The following is an 18726-nucleotide window of genomic DNA, read 5'->3' on the forward strand; positions in this document are numbered from 1 at the left end:
TCTCTGCATTCAATTTCATCTGCTGTGTGTGCCATTTCACCAGTCTGTCTACGTCTTCCTGAAATGTTACTATTCTCTGCATTGTTTACTACATTTCCAAATGTCGTGTCATCTGCAAACTTTGAAATTATACCGTTTACCCAAGTCCGTGTTATTAATATATTATCAAAAAGAGCAATGGTCCTAATACTGACTTCCTGGGGAATACCACTGTATACTTCCCTCCAATCTGGGAAATAACCGTTCACCACTACTCTCTGCCTTCTGTCCCTTAGCCAATTTTGTATCCATGCTGCCACTGTCCCTTTAATCCCAGGAGTCTATTATGTGGTATGTTATCAAATGCCTTTTGAAAGTCCATTTACACAACATCAACCACACTACCCTCATCAACCCTCTCCGTTACTTCAAAGAACTCAATCAAGTTAGTCAAACATGATTTTCCTTTAACAAACCCGTGCTGACTTTCATTTATTAGCCCAGACTTTTCCAAGTACCAACTAATTTTGTCCCGGATTGTTGCCTCTAAAGTTTTCCCACCATTAGACTGACTGGCCTGTAATTGCTGGGTTTATCCCCCTCCCCTTTTTTGAACAGGGTGTAACATTTGCAATCCTCCAGTCCTCTGGCACCATCCCCATATCTAAGGAGGATTGTGGCCGGAGCCTCCGCAATTTCCACCCTTACTTTCCTCAGTAACCTAGGATGCAGTTAAGACCAGCGTGAGAGCAGTGGCAAGAAGTGTATATATAAAAAAAACACCTATAGTGATGTTAGCACACGGGAACGAGCTGATTGGTGAGTAGCTGGTGAATGTTTTTCTTTTTTTTGTCCAGATCAGGGATAAGCCTTCAATTTATTTCTGGTAAGTTTATTTATTAGCTAATAAATCGAGGCATGGCAGGGCACCTCAGTCCCGTCAAATGCACATACCGTGCCACGTGGGACCTCCAGGACGCCTCTCATGTCCTGGACAGCCACATGTGCAGGAAGTGTCCTCAGCTGGAGGAGCTTGAGCTGCAGGTTTCGTAGCTCGAGCAGCGGCTGGCGTCACTGCAGTGCATCCGCGAGGCTGAGAGCTATGTAGATAGCACGTTTCAGGAGGTGGTCACTCCGCAGCTTAAGAGAATGCAGGCAGAGAGGGACTGGGTGATCGCCAGACAGACAAGTAGAACTAGGCAGGTAGTGCAGGAGTCCCAAATGCATCGCACTCTCTAACCGGTATTCCGTGAGGGCAATGTTTCTTCTGGGGAGTACAGCCAGAGCCAAGTCCACAGCACCATGGTGGGGGGGGGGCTCAGCTGTACAGGAGGGCGGGGGGAGGGGGGAGGAGGAGGGTGGTCAGGAAAGCAATAGTGATAGGGAAGCAGACAGGGGATTCTGCGACCATAGACGTGATTCCAGGATGGTATGTTGCCTCCCTGGTGTCAGGGTCAAGGATGTCATTGAGCGGCTACAGAACATTCTGGGGGGGGGGGGGGGGGGGGGAGGAGGAGGAGAAGAGAAGAGGAGAAGGGTGAACAGCCAGACATCGTGGTCCATATCGGTACCAATGACATAGGTAGGAAGAGGAATGAGGTCCTGCAGGCAGAGTTTAAGGAATTAGGAACGAGACTAACAGGACCTCAATGGTAGTAATCTCCAGATTACTCCCACTGCCACACACTAGTGAGTATAGAACTAGGAGGATAGTGCAGATGGATGCATGGCTGGAGAGATGGTGCAGGGGGAAGGGCTTTAGATTCCTGGCGCATTGGGACCAGTTCTCGGGGAGGGGGGGGCAATATTGGCAATAATATGATACGTTAGAAGAATTATCAAATGACACCATGTGGGAAATAGAAGACCAAATATGTAGGCAAATTTCTGAGAAGTGCAAAAACAATACGGATTGTCGTAAAAACCCATCTGGTTCACGAATGTCCTTTAGGGAAGGAAACCTGCCGTCCTTACCCGGTCTGGGCCGATATGTGACTCCAAAACACAGCAATGTGGTTGATTCTAAATTCCCCTCTGAAATGGCCCAGCAAGCCACTCAGTTGTAAAATCTTGCTACAAAAAGTCACAATAAGAATAAAACCGGACAGACCACCCGGCACCGGACACGACAAAGGCAAACCAAGCCCAGTCGACCCTGCAAAGTCCTCCTCACTAACATCTGGGGACTTGTGCCAAAATTGGGAGAGTTGTCCCACAGACCAGTCAAGCAACAGCCTGACATAGCCATACTCACAGAATCATACCTTTCAGCCAACGTCCCAGACTCTTCCATTACCATCCCTGGGTATGTCCTGTGCCATCGGCAAGACAGACGCATTAGAGGTGGCGGTACAGTGATATACAGTCAGGAGGGAGTGGCCCTGGGAGTCCTCAACATTGACTCTGGACCCCATGAAATCTCATGGCATCAGGTCAAACATGGGCAAGGAAACCTCCTGCTGATTACAACCTACCGTCCTCCCTCAGCTAATCAATCAGTCCTCCTCCATGTTGAGCACCACTTGGAGGAAGCACTGAGGGTAGCAAGGGCACAGAATGTACTCTGGGTGGGGGACTTCAATGTCCATCACCAAGAGTGGCTCGGTAGCACCACTACTGACCGAGCTGGCCGAGTCCTGAAGGACATAGCTGCCAGACTGCGCCTGCGGCAGGTGGTGAGCGAACCAACACGAGGGAAAAACCTACTTGACCTCGTCCTCACCAATCTACCTGTTGCAGATGCATCTGTCCATGACAGTATTGGTAGGAGTGACCACCGCACAGTCCTCGTGAAGATGAAGTCCCGTCTTCGCACTGAGGACACCATCCAACGTGTTGTATGGCACTACCACCGTGCTAAATGGGATAGATTCAGAACAGATCTAGCAGCTCAAAACTGGGCATCCATGAGGTGCTGTGGGCCATCAGCAGCAGCAGAATTGTATTCCAGCACAATCTGTAACGTCATGGCCCGGCATATTCCTCACTCTACCATTACCAACAAGCCAGGGGATCAACCCTGGTTCAATGAGGAGTCTAAAAGAGCATGCCAAGAGCAGCACCAGGCATACATAAAAATGAGGTGCCAACCTGGTGAAGCTGCGACACAGGTCTACATGCACGCTAAACAGCGGAAGCAACATGTTATAGACAGAGCTAAGCGATTCCACAACCAACGGATCAGATCAAAGCTCTGCAGTCCTGCCACATCCAGTCGTGAATGGTGGTGGACAATTAAACAACTAACGGGAGGAGGAGGCTCTGCAAACATCCCCATCCTCAATGATGGCAGAGTCCAGCACGTGAGCGCAAAAGACAAGGCTGGAGCGTTTGCAACCATCTTCAGCCAGAAGTGCCGAGTGGATGATCCATCTCAGCCTCCTCCCAATATCCCCACGATCACAGAAGCCAATCGACAGCCAATTCAATTCACTCCACGTGATATCAAGAAACGGCTGAGTGCACTGGATACAGCAAAGGCTACGGGCCCCGACAGCATCCCAGCTGTAGTGCTGAAGTCTTGTGCTCCAGAACTAGCTGCGCCTCTAGCCAAACTGTTCCAGTACAGCTACAACACTGGCATCTACCCGACAATGTGGAAAATTGCCCAGGAATGTCCTGTCCACAAAAAGCAGGACAAATCCAATACGGCCAATTACCGCCCCATCAGTCTACTCTCAATCAGCAGCAAAGTGATGGAAGGTGTCGTCGACAGTGCTATCAAGCTGCACTTACTCACCAATAACCTGCTCACCAATGCTCAATTTGGGTTCCGCCAGGACCACTCGGCTCCAGACCTCATTACAGCCTTGGTTCAAACATGGACAAAAGAGCTGAATTCCAGAGGTGAGGTGAGAGTGACTGCCCTTGACATCAAGGCAGCATTTGACAGAGTGTGGCATCAAGGAGCCCTAGTAAAATTGAAGTCCATGGGAATCAGGGGGAAAACTCTCCAGTGGCTGGAGGCATATCTAACAGAAAGGAAGATGGTAGTGGTTGTTGGAGGTCAATCATCTCAGCCCCAGGACATTGCTGCAGGAGTTCCTCAGGGCAGTGTCCTAGGCCCAACCATCTTCAGCTGCTTCATTAGAAACATAGAAAATAGAAGAGTAGGCCATTCAAAATGATCATGGCTGATCGTCTAACTCAGTACCCTATTCCCACTTTTTCCCCATATCCCTTTAGCATTAAGAAATATATCGAACTCCTTCTTGAATACATCTAATGACTTGGCCTCCACTGCCTTCTGTGGTAGAGAATTCCACAGGTTCACCACTCTCTGAGTGAAGAAATTTCTCCTCATCTCGGTTCTAAATGGCATTCCCCATATCCTGGGACTGTGACCCCTGGTTCTGGACTCCCCAGCCATCGGGAACATCCTCCCTACATCTAGTCTGTCTAGTCCTGTTAGAATTTTATATGTTTCGATGAGATCACCTCTCATTCTTCTAAACTCTAGTGAATATAGGCCTAGTCGACCCAATCTCTCCTCATACGTCAGTCCTGCCATCCCAGGAATCAGTCTGGTAAACCTTTGTTGCACTCCCTCCATGGCAAGGACATCCTTCCTCAGATAAGGAGACCAAAACTGCACAATACTCCAGATGTGGTCTCACCAAGGCCCTGTATAACTGCAGTAAGACATCCCTGTTCCTGTACTCAAATCCTCTTGCAATGAAGGCCAATATACCATTCACCTTCCTAACTACTTGCTACACCTGAATGCTCACTTTCAGCGACTGGTGTACAAGGACACCCAGGTCTCGTTGCACCTCCCCTTTTCCCAATCAATCACCATTCAAATAATAAATCTGCCTTTCTGTTTTTACAACCAAAGTGGATAACCTCACATTTATCCACGTTATGCTGCATCTGCCAGGTTCTTGCCCACTCACCCAACTTGTCTAAATCACATTGGAGCTTCTTTGCATCCTCCTCACAGCTCACATTCCACCCCAGCTTTGTGTCGTCTGCAAACTTGGAAATGTTACATTTAGTTCCCTCATCCAAATCATTGATATATATTGTGAATAGCTGGGGCCCAAGCACTGATCCCTGCGGTACCCCACTAGTCACTGCCTGCCACCTGGAAAAAGACCCGTTTGTTCCAATTCTCAATCCATGCCAGTATATTCCGCCCAATCCCACGTACTTCAATTTTGCATACTAACCTCGTGTGTTGGACCTTATCAAAAGCCTTCTGAAAATCCAAATACACCACATCCACTGGTTCTCCCCTATCTATTCTACTAGTTACATCCTCAAAAAACTCCAGTAGATTTGTTAAGCATGATTTCCCTTTCATAAACCCATGCTGACCTTGTCCAATCCCATTAATGTCTTCCGAGTGTTCTGTTATCACATCCTTTATAATAGACTCTAGCATTTTCCCCACTACTGATGTTAGGCTAACTGGTCTATAATTCCCTGTTTTTTCTCTCCCTCCTTTTTTAAATAGTGGGGTTACATTTGCCACCCTCCAATCTGCAGGAACTGTTCCAGAGTCAAAAGAATTTTGGAAGATGACCACCAATGCATCCACTATTTCCAGGGCCACTTTTTAGTACTCTGGGATGTAGATTATCAGGCCCTGGGGATTTGTCAGCCTTTAATGCCATTAATTTCCCTTACACTAGTATTTTTTAAACTAATACTGATTTCCTTCAGTTCCTCCCTCTCACTGGACCCTTGGTTCCCTAACATTCCTGGGAGGTTATTTGTGTCCTCCTTTGTGAAGACGGAACCAAAGTATGTGTTTAATTGTTCTGCCATTTCTCTGTTCCCCATTATAATTTCCCCCATTTCTGACTGTACGGGACCTACATTTGTCTTCACTAATCTTTTTCTCTTGACATATTTATAGAAGCTTTTACAGTCAGTTTTTATGTTCCCTGCTAGTTTACTCTCATACTCTATTTTTCTCCTCTTAATCAATCTCTTGGTCCTCCTTTGCTGAATTCTAAACTGCTCCCAATCCTCAGGTTTGCCGCTTTTTCTGGCAATTTTATATGTCTCCTCTTTGGATCTAATACGATCCCTAATTTCTTTTGTAAGCCACGGTTGAGCCACCTTTCCTGTTTTATTTTTGCGCGGACAGAAATGAATAATTGTTGTAATTCCTGCACACATTCTTTAAATATTAGCCATTGCCTATCCACCATCATCCCTTTTAGTAAAGTTCCCCAATCTATCATCGCCAACTCGCACCTCATACTTTCATAATTTCCTTTATTTAGATTCAGGACCCTAGTTTCGGATTCAACTACTTCACTCTCCATCTTAATGAGGAATTCTATCATGTTATGGTCGCTCTTCCCTAAGGGACCCCGCACGACAAGATTGTTAATTAATCCTTTCTCATTGCACAATACCCAGTCTAGGATCGCCTGTTCTCTGGTTGGTTCCTCAACGTATTGGTCTAGAAAACCATCACGTACACACTCCAGGAATTCCTCCCCCACAGTATTATTGCTAATTTGGTTTGACCAATCTATATGTAGATTAAAGTCACCCATGATTATAGTTGTACCCTCCTTGCATGCGTCTCTAATTTCCTGTTTAATGCCCTCCCCTATATCTCCACTACTGTTTGGGGGCCTATTCATCAATGACCTTCCCTCCATCATAAGGTCAGAAATGGGGTTGTTCGCTGATTGCACAAGTGTTCAATTCCATTCACAACCCCTCAGATAATGAAGCAGTCAGCATGCAGCAAGACCTGGACAACATCCAGGCTTGGGCTGATAAGTGACAAGTAACATTCGTGTCAGGCAATGAACATCGCCAACAAGAGAGAGTCTAACCACCTCCCCTTGACATTCAACGGCATTACCATCGCCGAATCCCACACCTACCACACTTTCAGGCAGTGAGTTCCAGACCCCCACCACCCTCTGGGTGAAAAAATTTCTCCTCAGCTCCCCTCTAATCCAATTACTTTAAATCTATGCCTCCTGGTCACTGACCTCTCTGCTAAGGGAAATAGGTCCTCCCTATCCAATCTATTTCGTCCCGTCATAATTTTATACACATCAATTAAATCTCCCCTCAGCCTCCTCTGTTCCAAAGAAAACAACCCCAGCCAATCCAATCTTTTCTCATAACTGAAATTCTCCAGTCCTGGCAACATCTTCGTAAATCTCCTCTGTACCCTCTCTAGTGCAATCACATCTTTCCTGTAATGTGGTGTCCAGAACTGTACACAGTACTCAAGCTGTGGCCTAACCAATGTTTTATACAGTTCCAGCATAACCTCCCTGCTCTTATATTCTATGCCTTGGCTAATAAAGGAAATATCCCATCTGCCTTTTTAACCACCTTATCTACCTGTCCTGCTACCTTCAGGGATCTGTGGACATGCACTCCAAGGTTCCTTTGTTCCTCTACACCTCTCAGTATCCTCCCATTTATTGTGTATTCCCTTGCCTTGTTTGCCCTCCCCAAATGCATAACCTCACACTTCTCTGGATTGAATTCCATTTGCCACTTTTCTGCCCACCTGACCAGTCCATTGATATCTTCCTGCAGTCTACAGCTTTCCTCCTCACTATCAACCACATGGCACATTTTTGTATCATCTGCAAACTTCTTGACCAAGCCCCCCACATTCAAGTTCCAAATCATTAATATATATCACAAAAAGCAAGGGACCGAGTACTGAGCCCTGCAGAACCCCACTGGAAACAGCCTTCCAGTCGTTATCTATTTTCATCCTATCCAATATCGCTGCTACCTCCTCCTTTACTGCTACAATGGCAGCATCTTTTCTAGTGAAAACGGATGCAAAGTGTTCATTTGGTGCCTCAGCCACGCCCTCTGCCTCCACAAGAAGATCTCCTTTTTTGTCCCTAATCAGTCCCACCCGTCCTTTGACTACCGTTTTACATTTTTATAAAAGACTTTTGGGTTCCCTTTTATGTCAGCCGCTAATCTATTCTCATTCTCTCTCTCTTTGCCTCTATTATTCCCTTTTTTCGATCTCCTCTGTACTTTCTGTATTCAGCCTGGTCTCTACTGTAATATCAACCTTACACTCGTCCATAAGCCTCCTTTTTTGGTGGTGATGTGTAAAGGCAAGTTTTTTTTATATCTAATTAATTTCACTGAGTTAATTAACAGTAAATTCTGACATTCAAAGCTCCTTACTTCCTGATCAGCCTTCTGATTAGCCAAGGACACATCATTATCTGTCCCATCATCCCCGATAGATGTAACCTTTTGATTCCGCCTGAAATAGCAAACATGAAAACAACAATTCAAACAGCTTCAACAGCGAGGACATTATCCGAGAAACATTTCCATTTACAGAAAATATAGACAGCAATCCTCTCCTTTTAACAACCTTCCAAAATTCCGCATCTAGTGATAACACAGCACATTACTGGGTGTAACAGAATCACAATAACACAGCCTGTTACTGAGTCTAACAGTCCCATAATAACACAGCCTGTTACTGAGTCTAACAGTCCCATAATAACACAGCCTGTTACTGAGTCTAACAGTCCCATAATAACACAGCCTGTTACTGAGTCTAACAGTCCCATAATAACACAGCCTGTTACTGAGTCTAACAGTCCCACAATAACACAGCCTGTTACTGAGTCTAACATTCCCACAATAACACAGCCTGTTACTGAGTCTAACAGTCCCACAATAACACAGCCTGTTACTGAGTCTAACAGTCCCATAATAACACAGCCTGTTACTGAGTCTAACAGTCCCACAATAACACAGCCTGTTACTGAGTCTAACAGTCCCACAATAACACAGCCTGTTACTGAGTCTAACAGTCCCACAATAACACAGCCTGTTACTGAGTCTAACAGTCCCACAATAACACAGCCTGTTACTGAGTCTAACAGTCCCATAATAACACAGCCTGTTACTGAGTCTAACAGTCCCACAATAACACAGCCTGTTACTGAGTCTAACAGTCCCATAATAACACAGCCTGTTACTGAGTCTAACAGTCCCACAATAACACAGCCTGTTACTGAGTCTAACAGTCCCATAATAACACAGCCTGTTACTGAGTCTAACAGTCCCATAATAACACAGCCTGTTACTGAGTCTAACAGTCCCATAATAACACAGCCTGTTACTGAGTCTAACAGTCCCATAATAACACAGCCTGTTACTGAGTCTAACAGTCCCACAATAACACAGCCTGTTACTGAGTCTAACAGTCCCATAATAACACAGCCTGTTACTGAGTCTAACAGTCCCATAATAACACAGCCTGTTACTGAGTCTAACAGTCCCATAATAACACAGCCTGTTACTGAGTCTAACAGTCCCATAATAACACAGCCTGTTACTGAGTGTGTTGCCCCTGTAATAACAGCGTTAATTGTATAACCCTGCTATATAACACTGTGCCCATGGGTTTAGTAATTGTCTATATATAGCCCACTTGTATAGAAATATTACTCAACACTGTTCTACTGGGTGTATTTGTATTAATATAAACCTGCTGTATACACTATATAACACACCATGCAGTACTGAGTATAATGCCCTTGTGTGTATAGCATTCTCGGTATAACCTTCCTGCAGGCATTAATCCATGGCCAGTACTGGTTAGTTATAACAATAATTCTTTACTTTTTGTTGGAGATGAAGTCCAGCGCTTGGTACACCAAAGAATACAGGTATTCCACCTGTGGAGAGAAAGGAAAAACATCCTCAGACCCTGTTCAGTCTCATCAATCCTAACAAGCCAGTCTACTGCCAGTCTGCAGCAACACTGGCTGCCATCAGACTGACACCCACAGCATCACTAGGCCGGGTACCTTTCCAAGTCTTGGATTAAATTCCTTCATATTGAAAGTTTTTAAAGCCCTTTAAGCTTTGCCCCTTGTTAACCACACTTCTCCACCTTAATACTCCTGGACCAAGAATGAGTGGGCGATCAGCCCCCCAACCCACGCAACTCCCCGACCCTCAACCCCACTCCCCACAAACCCTCTGCGCACCCCCCCCACCCCTCCCTGGGATGAACTGACCTTCCTGCTGTAAATACAAGCCGAGCCCTGGATCAGCAGTGCAGCTTCTGCAAAATTCATTGTCGTTTTCCCGCCATCGAAGGAAATGCAGATCTGGTCCAACTGGAAAAGAGAGATTCCACCGAACATTATACACCATAGCTGTAGCTACACGGACATAAAGATATTGGCAGACAGGAAGCAGAGTGAGGGTAAACGAGTGTTGCTCGGATTGGAGAAGGGTTGGAACTGGGGTACCCCAAGGGCCCACTGCAGGGATATACATGGTTAGGACTTGGGTACAGGGAGCATAATCTTTTCAAACATCCTAAGGTTTAGAACAGCTATGGAAAAGGAGTCTGACCACTCTAAAGTAAAAATACTCAATTGGAGGAGGCCAATTTCAGTGGGATGAGAACAGATCTGGCCCGGGTAAATTGGAATCATAGATTGGCAGGCAAAACTGTAATTAAACAGTGGGCGGCCTTTAAAGAGGAGATGATTCGGGTAGACAAGGTACATTCCAACGAGGGAGAAAGGTAGGGCAACTAAAGCCAGAACTCCCTGGATGACAAAGGAGATAGAGAGTAAGATGAAGCGGAAAAAAGGGGCGTATGACAGGATTCAGGTTGAGAACACAAGGGAGAACCAGGCAGAATATAGAAAATTCAGAGGGGAAGTGAAAAAGGAAATAAGAGGGGCAAAGAGAGAGAATGAGACTAGACTGGCGACCAACATAAAAGGGAATCCAAAAGTCTTCCACTGATATGTTAACAGTAAACGGGTAGTAAGAGGAGGGTGGGGCCGATTAGGGACCATAAAGGAGACCTGCTCATGGAGGCAGTGGGCATGGCTGAGGTATTAAATGAGTACTTTGCATCGGTCTTTACCAAGGAAGAAGATGCTGCCAGAATCTCAGTAAAGGAAGATATAGTTAAGATAATGAATGGGCTAAAAATTAATAAAGAAGAGGTACTAGAAAGGCTAGCTGTACTTAAAGTAGATAATTCACCCAGTCCGGATGAGATGCATCCTAGGTTGCTGAGGGAAGTAAGGGGGGAAATTGCAGAGGTGCTGGCCATAATCTTCCAGACATCCTTAGATACAGGGTTGGTGCCAGAGGACTGGAGAATTGCAAATGTTACACCTTTGTTCAAAAGAGGGTGTAAAGATAAACTATAGGCCAGTCAGTTTAACCTCAGTGGTGGGGAAACTTTTAGAAACGATAATCTGGGTCAGAATTAACAGTCAATTGGACGAGTGTGGATTGATTAGGGAAAGCCAGCACGGATGTGTTAAAGGCAAATCATGTTTAACCAACTTGATAAGAGATTTTTGATGAGGTAACAGAGAGGGTCGATGAGGGCAATGCGGTTGATGTGGTGTATATGGACTTTCAAAAAGCGTTCGATAAAGTGCCACATGGTAGGCTTGCTATTAAGATTGTGGCCCATGGAATAAAGGGAGCAGTAGCAACATGGATACAGAATTGTCGAAATGGCAGGGAACAGAGAGTAGGGGTGAACGGTTGTTTTTCGGACTGGAGGGAGGTGTGCAGTGGTGTTCCCCAGGGGTCGGTGCTGGGACCACTGCTTTTCTTGATATAATGTGGAGATGCCGGTGATGGACTGGGGTGGACAAATGTAAGGAATCTTACAACTGTTGGACTATAACCTGGTGTTGTAAGATTCCTTACATTTCTTGATATGTATTAATGACTTGGACTTGGGAGTACAGGGCACAATTCCAAATTTGCGGATGACAACAAAACTTGAAAGGGTACTGAACAGTGTGGAGGATAGTGATAGATTTCAAGAGGATATAAACACTCTGGTGGAATGGGCGGAAACGTGGCAGATGACGTTTAACGCAGAAAAATGCGAGGCGATGCATTTTGGTGGGAAAAATGAGGATTGCCAGGGTTCAATATAAGGTTTGCAACAAAATAAAAAGACATAAAAATTATATACTTCACAGCAACATGATGAAACTTAACTAACTGAAATGACCTTATTAACTCTGAGTAGCGTCACTGTTTTAACAACACGCTGAGCTTGGACCTGATACTTTTGCCCACGCTATTTAGTGAAAATTATTCCAACGAGTTTAATCTTAAATGTTATTATTCTAGTCATCACTATAAAGAGCTGCGCCCTAAATAGTCCATTCTGGACATTCTGAAACCTTTTAGATGAACAGATAGGGAGATTAAATCGGGGGGGGGGGGGGAACGAACTTTGAATCTACATATACACAAGTTAATGAAAATACAGCATGTCTGGTGCAGAAATGCCACATCACACCTCGAAAGGTGAAATAATTAACGGTGTGAAAATGTTTTGGATCATTGTGTTAATGATTTTATATGATTGACGGATAATGCCCAGAGAGGGAGACATACAGAAAGAGAAAAAAAAAGGATAAAGAGAGAGGAAGACAGAGAATTGGAGAGTGGCAGGTAAACAAAGGCTAGTGAATCATGTCACAGGAGTGCAACTGATCTTTAACAGTACCCGAGAACTCACCTCTTCCAAATACTCCCCCAGCTGTGTTGCCACGTCAATCTCCCAGTTCTTAGTCAGCTCTCTGATGGGCTGAAGGAGATGTGTGAATCGTGACTCAACATCCTCCATCTTCTACTCAGCACAGAACCCTGGAGACAAGAAATTAAAACAGAAACACTCAGCGCACAGCAGGGGGGGGGGGGGGGTCGGGGGAGAGGAAGGAGGGGGCTGCGTGCGTGTGCAACGGAGGGGGGGGGGGGGGGGAACGTGTGCGCGCGACGGGAGGGAGGGAGCCCTCAGAAAAAAATTCTCCTCATCTCTGTCTTAAGTGGGAGATCCCTTATTTTTAAACTGTGGCCCCGAGTTCTGGTCTCTCCCACAAGGGGAAACATCCTCTCAGCATCGACCCCTTCTAGTCCCCTCAGGATCTTATATGTTTCAATAAGATCACCTCTCACTCTTCCGAACTCCAGTGTGTACAGGCCCAACTCATCCAACCTTCCCTCATAAGATAACCCCCTCATCCCAAGAATCGGTCAATGGAACCTTCTCTGAACCGCCTCCAAAGCAATTATGTCCTTTCTTAAATACGGCGACCAAAACTGCACACTGTATTCCAGATGTGGTCTCACCAATTCCCTGTACAACTGCAGCAAAACATCTCTACTTTTATATTCCATTCCCCTTGCAATAAATGACAACATTCCATTTGCCTTCCTAATCACTTGCTGTACCTGCATACTAACTTCTTGTGATTCACGTACGAGGACACCCAGATCCCTCTGTACCTCAGAGTTCTGCAATCTCTCTCCATTTAGATAATATACTGCTTTTCTACTCCTCCTGCCAAAGTGGACAAGTTCACATTTTCCCACATTACACTCCATTTTTAAAAATTCATTCACGGGATGTGGGCGTCGCTGGCGAGGCCGGCATTTATTGCCCATCCCTAATTGCCCTTGAGAAGGTGGTGGTGAGCCGCCTTCTTGAACCGCTGCAGTCCGTGTGGTGACGGTTCTCCCACAGTGCTGTTAGGAAGGGAGTTCCAGGATTTTGACCCAGCGACGATGAAGGAACGGCGATATATTTCCAAGTCGGGATGGTGTGTGACTTGGAGGGGAACGTGCAGGTGGTGTTGTTCCCATGTGCCTGCTGCTCTTGTCCTTCTAGGTGGTAGAGGTCGCGGGTTTGGGAGGAGCTGTCGAAGAAGCCTTGGCGAGTTGCTGCAGTGCATCCTGTGGATGGTACACACTGCAGCCACTGTGCGCCGGTGGTGAAGGGAGTGAATGCTTAGGGTGGTGGATGGGGTGCCAATCTGCCAAATTTTTGCCCACTCACTTAACCTATCTATATCTCTTTGCAGACTCCTTATGTCCTCTTCACCATTTAATTTCCTACCTACCTTTGTGTCATCAGCAAATTTAGCAACCATACATTCGGTCCCTTCATCCAAGTCATTGATATAGATTGTAAATTAGAGTCATAGAGTTATGCAGCACGGATAGAGGCCCTTCGGCCCATCGTGTCCGCGCCGGCCATCAAGCCCAGTCTCATCTAATCCCATATTCCAGCATTTGGTCCGTAGCCTTGTATGCTATGGCATTTCAAGTGCTCATCCAAATGCTTCTTGAATGTTGTGAGGGTTCCTGCCTCCACAACCCTCTCAGGCAGTGAGTTCCAGACTCCAACCACCCTCTGGGTGAAAAAGTTCTCTCTCAAATCCCCTCTAAACCTCCCGCCTTTTACCTTGAATCTATGCCCCCTTGTTATAGAACCCTCAACGAAGGGAAAAAGCTCCTGAGTATCCATCCTATCTGTGCCCCTCATAATTTTGTACACCTCAATCATGTCCCCCCTCAGCCTCCTCTGCTCCAAGGAAAACAAACCCAATCTTCCCAGTCTCTCTTCATAGCTGAAGCGCTCCAGCCCTGGTAACATCCTGGTGAATCTCCTCTGCACCCTCTCCAAAGCGATCACATCCTTCCTGTAGTGTGGCGACCAGAACTGCACACAGTACTCCAGCTGTGGCCTAACCAGTGTTTTATACAGCTCCATCATAACCTCCTTGCTCTTATATTCTATGCCTCGGCTAATAAAGGCAAGTATCCCATATGCCTTCTTTACCACCTTATCTACCTGTTCCGCCGCCTTCAAGGATCTGTGAACTTGCACACCAAGATCCCTCTGACCCTCTGTCTTGCCTAGGGTCTTCCCATTCATTGTGTATTCCCTTGCCTTGTTAGTCCCTCCAAAGTGCATCACCTCGCACTTTTCCGGGTTAAATTCCATTTGCCACTGTTCCGCCCATCTGACCAACCCATCTATATCGTCCTGCAGACTGAGGCTATCCTCCTCGCTATTTACCACCCTACCAATTTTTGTATCATCAGCGAACTTACTGATCATACCTTTTACATTCATATCCAAGTCATTAATGTAGACCACAAACAGCAAGGGCCCCAGCACAGATCCCTGTGGTACCCCACTGGCCACAGGCTTCCAGTCACAAAAACAACCTTCGACCATCACCCTCTGCCTTCTGCCATTAATTGTAAACAATTTTACAACACCAAGTTATAGTCCAACGATTTTACTTGGTTCCGCACCCATGAGGACGGCCTCAACCGGGATCTTGGGTTCATGTCACACTACACGTAACCCCACCAGCGAACAAATGTTATCTGTTTTTAATATAACGGGTCATTGACTGTCTTCGTTCTGTCTCTCTCTTTTTTTTTGGGGGGGGTTGTATATTCAGTGGCCTTTTAGATGACACCTTGCTGTCTGCTCACTGTGATTGCCTTGGCAACAGGCAGTAATCACCAGGCTTTGTTATGTGATCTTAAAATGCGAAGGATTCGAAATTGTCATTTCCACACCGCCTGAGGAAGGGGAAAGCCCCCGAAAGCTTGTGGGATTAAAAATAAAATCGTTGGACTATAACTTGGTGTTGTAAAATTGTTTACAATTGTTAACCCCAGTCCATCACCGGCATCTCCACATTCTGCCACTAAGCCAGTTTTGTATCCAAAGTGCCAAGGCACCCTGGACTCCATGGGCTCAACCAAATTGTTGAGGCCCAAGTACTGATCCCTGTGGCACTCCACTCGTTACATCTTGCCAATCTGAAAATGACCCATTTATACCTACTCTCTGTTTCCTGTTGGCTAACCAATCCTTTATCCATGTTAATATGTTACCCCCTACACCATGAGCTCTTATTTTGTGTAGTAGCCTTTGATGTGGCACCTTGTCAAAAGCCTTCTGGAAATCCAAGTACACCACATCCACAGGATCCCCTTTATCCACGTTGCTTGTTACTTCCTCAATGAACTCCAAGAAATTAGTCAAACACGATTTCCCTTTCACAAAGCTGTGTTGACGCTGCCTGATTGCATTGAGATTTTCTAAGTGCCCTGCTATAACTCCTTAATAATAGATTGTAGCATTTTCCCTATGACAGATGTTAAATTTAACTGGCCTGTAGTTTCCTGCTTTCTGTCTCCCTTCTTTCTTGAATAGAGGAGTTACATTCGCTATTTTCCAATCTGATGGGACCCTTCCAGAATCTAATTAATTTTCCAAAATTCCCATCAATTAATAATAAAATCTACTATCTCTGCAGCCACTTCTTTTAAGACCCTAGGATGAAGTCCATCAGGACCTGGGGACTTGTCAGCTTTTAGTTCTATTTTTTTCAGAACCCTTTCCCTGGTGATTGTAAATGTTTTAAGTTCCTTCCTCCCTCCCTTTCACCTCTTGATTCACAATTATTTCTGGCATGTTATTTGTATCCTCTACAGTGAAGACGGACACAAAATATCTGTTCAATTCATCCGCCATTTCCTTATTCTCCCTTATTAATTCCCCAGAATCTCTCTCTAGAGGACCAACGCTCACTTTACTTACTCTTTTCCTTTTTAAATACCTGTAGAAACTCTTACTATCTGTTTTATATTTCTAGCTAGTTTTCTCTGATACTCTAACTTCTCCCTCCTTATTCAGGTGGGGGGGGGTCACCATTGACCAGAAACTTAACTGGACCAGCCATATAAATACTGTGGCTACGAGAGCAGGTCAGAGGCTGGGTATTCTGCGGCGAGTGACTCACCTCCTGACTCCCCAAAGCCTTTCCACCATCTACAAGGCACAAGTCAGGAGTGTGATGGAATACTCTCTACTTGCCTGGATGAGTGCAGCTCCAACAACACTCAAGAAGCTCGACACCATCCAGGACAAAGCAGCCCGCTTGATTGGCACCCCATCCACCACCCTAAACATTCACTCCCTTCACCACCGGCGCACTGTGGCTGCAGTGTGTGCCATCCACAGGATGCACTGCAGCAACTCGCCAAGGCTTCTTCGACAGCACCTCCCAAACCCACAACCTCTACCACCTAGAAGGACAAGAGCAGCAGGTACATGGGAACAACACCACCTGCACGTTCCCCTCAAAGTCACACACCATCCCGACTTGGAAATATATCACCGTTTCTTCATCGTCGCTGGGTCAAAATCCTGGAACTCCCTTCCTAACAGCACTGTGGGAGAACCTTCACCACACGGACTGCAGCGGTTCAAGAAGGCGGCTCACCACCACCTTCTCAAGGGCAATTAGGGATGGGCAATAAATGCCGGCCTCACCAGCGACGCCCACATCCCATGAACGAATACATTTTTTTTAAGTCGCCAGGTCCTGCTGTAGCGCGGGTCCTACTCACCCCACGATGGGCCCGGGTGCTCTCCGGCTCTCGGGTGCCCGCTCCCGGTGCCCGGTTCCAGCCGTCTCGCCTCTTATCTCCGGTTCTGTTATTTCTCCCGTTTTGAGGCCTGCGCCATTTTTTGTTTTTCCCGCGCCCGCCCAGAGCCGAAGGCGCATGCGCGCGGCCCCTGTCCTTGCTCTCTGGCCACAGGGGGCGCTGCGGAGTCCGGACCCAACCACCCGGCAATGGGGGGGAAACACAGCTTCAATCTCGGATTAAACGCAATTTGAGAGAAGTTCTTTGAAGATAAAATCTGTAATTAAATTAGACCCGTAGTTGTCGAAGAGACTGTCTGCTCAAAGCAACTCAATTGTTGCAGCAAGTTAAATATAAAATGACTAGAGAAATGTTCCCCCATTGCCCTCACGGTACGGGCTCCAAGCAAATGAAAGACGTGAGGTTTTAGAGCAGTTCATTTTGAGAATAGGGGTGTTTAACTTAGAAAAACTTTCAAAAAAGACAAACAAGTTTAAGCCTATTTTAAGGCAGATACTTATTTCATAAACCATTAATAGTTCTGGCAGTATTAATTAGTAGCTCATGTCGGTTCTCTTGTGGATCATTATCATTGAGGTGGTTTGGATTCCTTTCCTCGTCCCCCCCCCGGGGGGTGGTCCTGGTCGAGCCCGGGCCTTGTCCGCTCGGTGCAGCGTAACCGGGGCCTGGCGCTCGATCTGCTGCAGCTCAAGGATGGGGGAAATCAGGCTGGCTCGCGGCGCGTTTCTTTGGGGCATCGCTGCCATCTACCTGTGCGCATTCACCTCATTTTATGTACAAATCCCAGGTAACAGCGGTGATTGGTACCTGACAGTCTGCGGGGTTAAAGCTTGGGATCGTGCGAGGGGCCGGTGTGACTGGAATAGTGCAAGGGGCCGGCGTGACTGGAATAGTGCAAGGGGTGGTGTGACTGGAATAGTGCAAGGGGCCGGTGTGACTGGAATAGTGCAAGGGGCCGGCGTGACTGGAATAGTGCAAGGGGTGGTGTGACTGGAATAGTGCAAGGGGCCGGCGTGACTGGAATAGTGCAAGGGGTGGTGTGACTGGAATAGTGCAAGGGGCCGGTGTGACTGGAATAGTGCAAGGGGCCGGTGTGACTGGAATAGTGCGAGGGGTGGTGTGACTGGAATAGTGCAAGGGGCCGGTGTGACTGGAATAGTGCAAGGGGGTGGTGTGACTGGAATAGTGCAAGGGGCCGGTGTGACTGGAATAGTGCAAGGGGCCGGTGAGACTGGAATAGTGCGAGGGGGCCGGCGTGACTGGAATAGTGCAAGGGGCCGGCGTGACTGGAATAGTGCAAGGGGCCGGCGTGACTGGAATAGTGCAAGGGGCCGGCGTGACTGGAATAGTGCAAGGGGCCGGCGTGACTGGAATAGTGCAAGGGGCCGGCGTGACTGGAATAGTGCAAGGGGCCGGCGTGACTGGAATAGTGCAAGGGGCCGGCGTGACTGGAATAGTGCAAGGGGCCGGCGTGACTGGAATAGTGCAAGGGGCCGGCGT

General features: G+C 46.6%; 1 protein-coding gene across 1 annotated transcript in view; it reads right to left on the reverse strand.

Moving 5' to 3' along the window:
- ncaph2 (non-SMC condensin II complex, subunit H2) overlaps window positions 1–17348 on the reverse strand; it is a 71136-nt gene extending 53788 nt beyond the window's left edge. The window contains exons 1-5 of the mRNA XM_068005270.1: window positions 17188–17348; window positions 12488–12615; window positions 9984–10085; window positions 9583–9638; window positions 8125–8206 (exon numbers count right to left, since the gene is read on the reverse strand). Coding sequence (XP_067861371.1) covers window positions 8125–8206; window positions 9583–9638; window positions 9984–10085; window positions 12488–12595 — 348 coding nt within the window. The 5' untranslated portion in view covers window positions 12596–12615; window positions 17188–17348. The remainder of the gene's footprint in view (window positions 1–8124; window positions 8207–9582; window positions 9639–9983; window positions 10086–12487; window positions 12616–17187) is intronic.
- Between the last annotated feature and the right edge of the window lie 1378 nt (window positions 17349–18726).

Source organism: Heptranchias perlo, chromosome 24 (genome assembly GCF_035084215.1).
Source record: "Heptranchias perlo isolate sHepPer1 chromosome 24, sHepPer1.hap1, whole genome shotgun sequence".
NCBI classification, from domain to species: Eukaryota; Metazoa; Chordata; class Chondrichthyes; order Hexanchiformes; family Hexanchidae; genus Heptranchias; species Heptranchias perlo.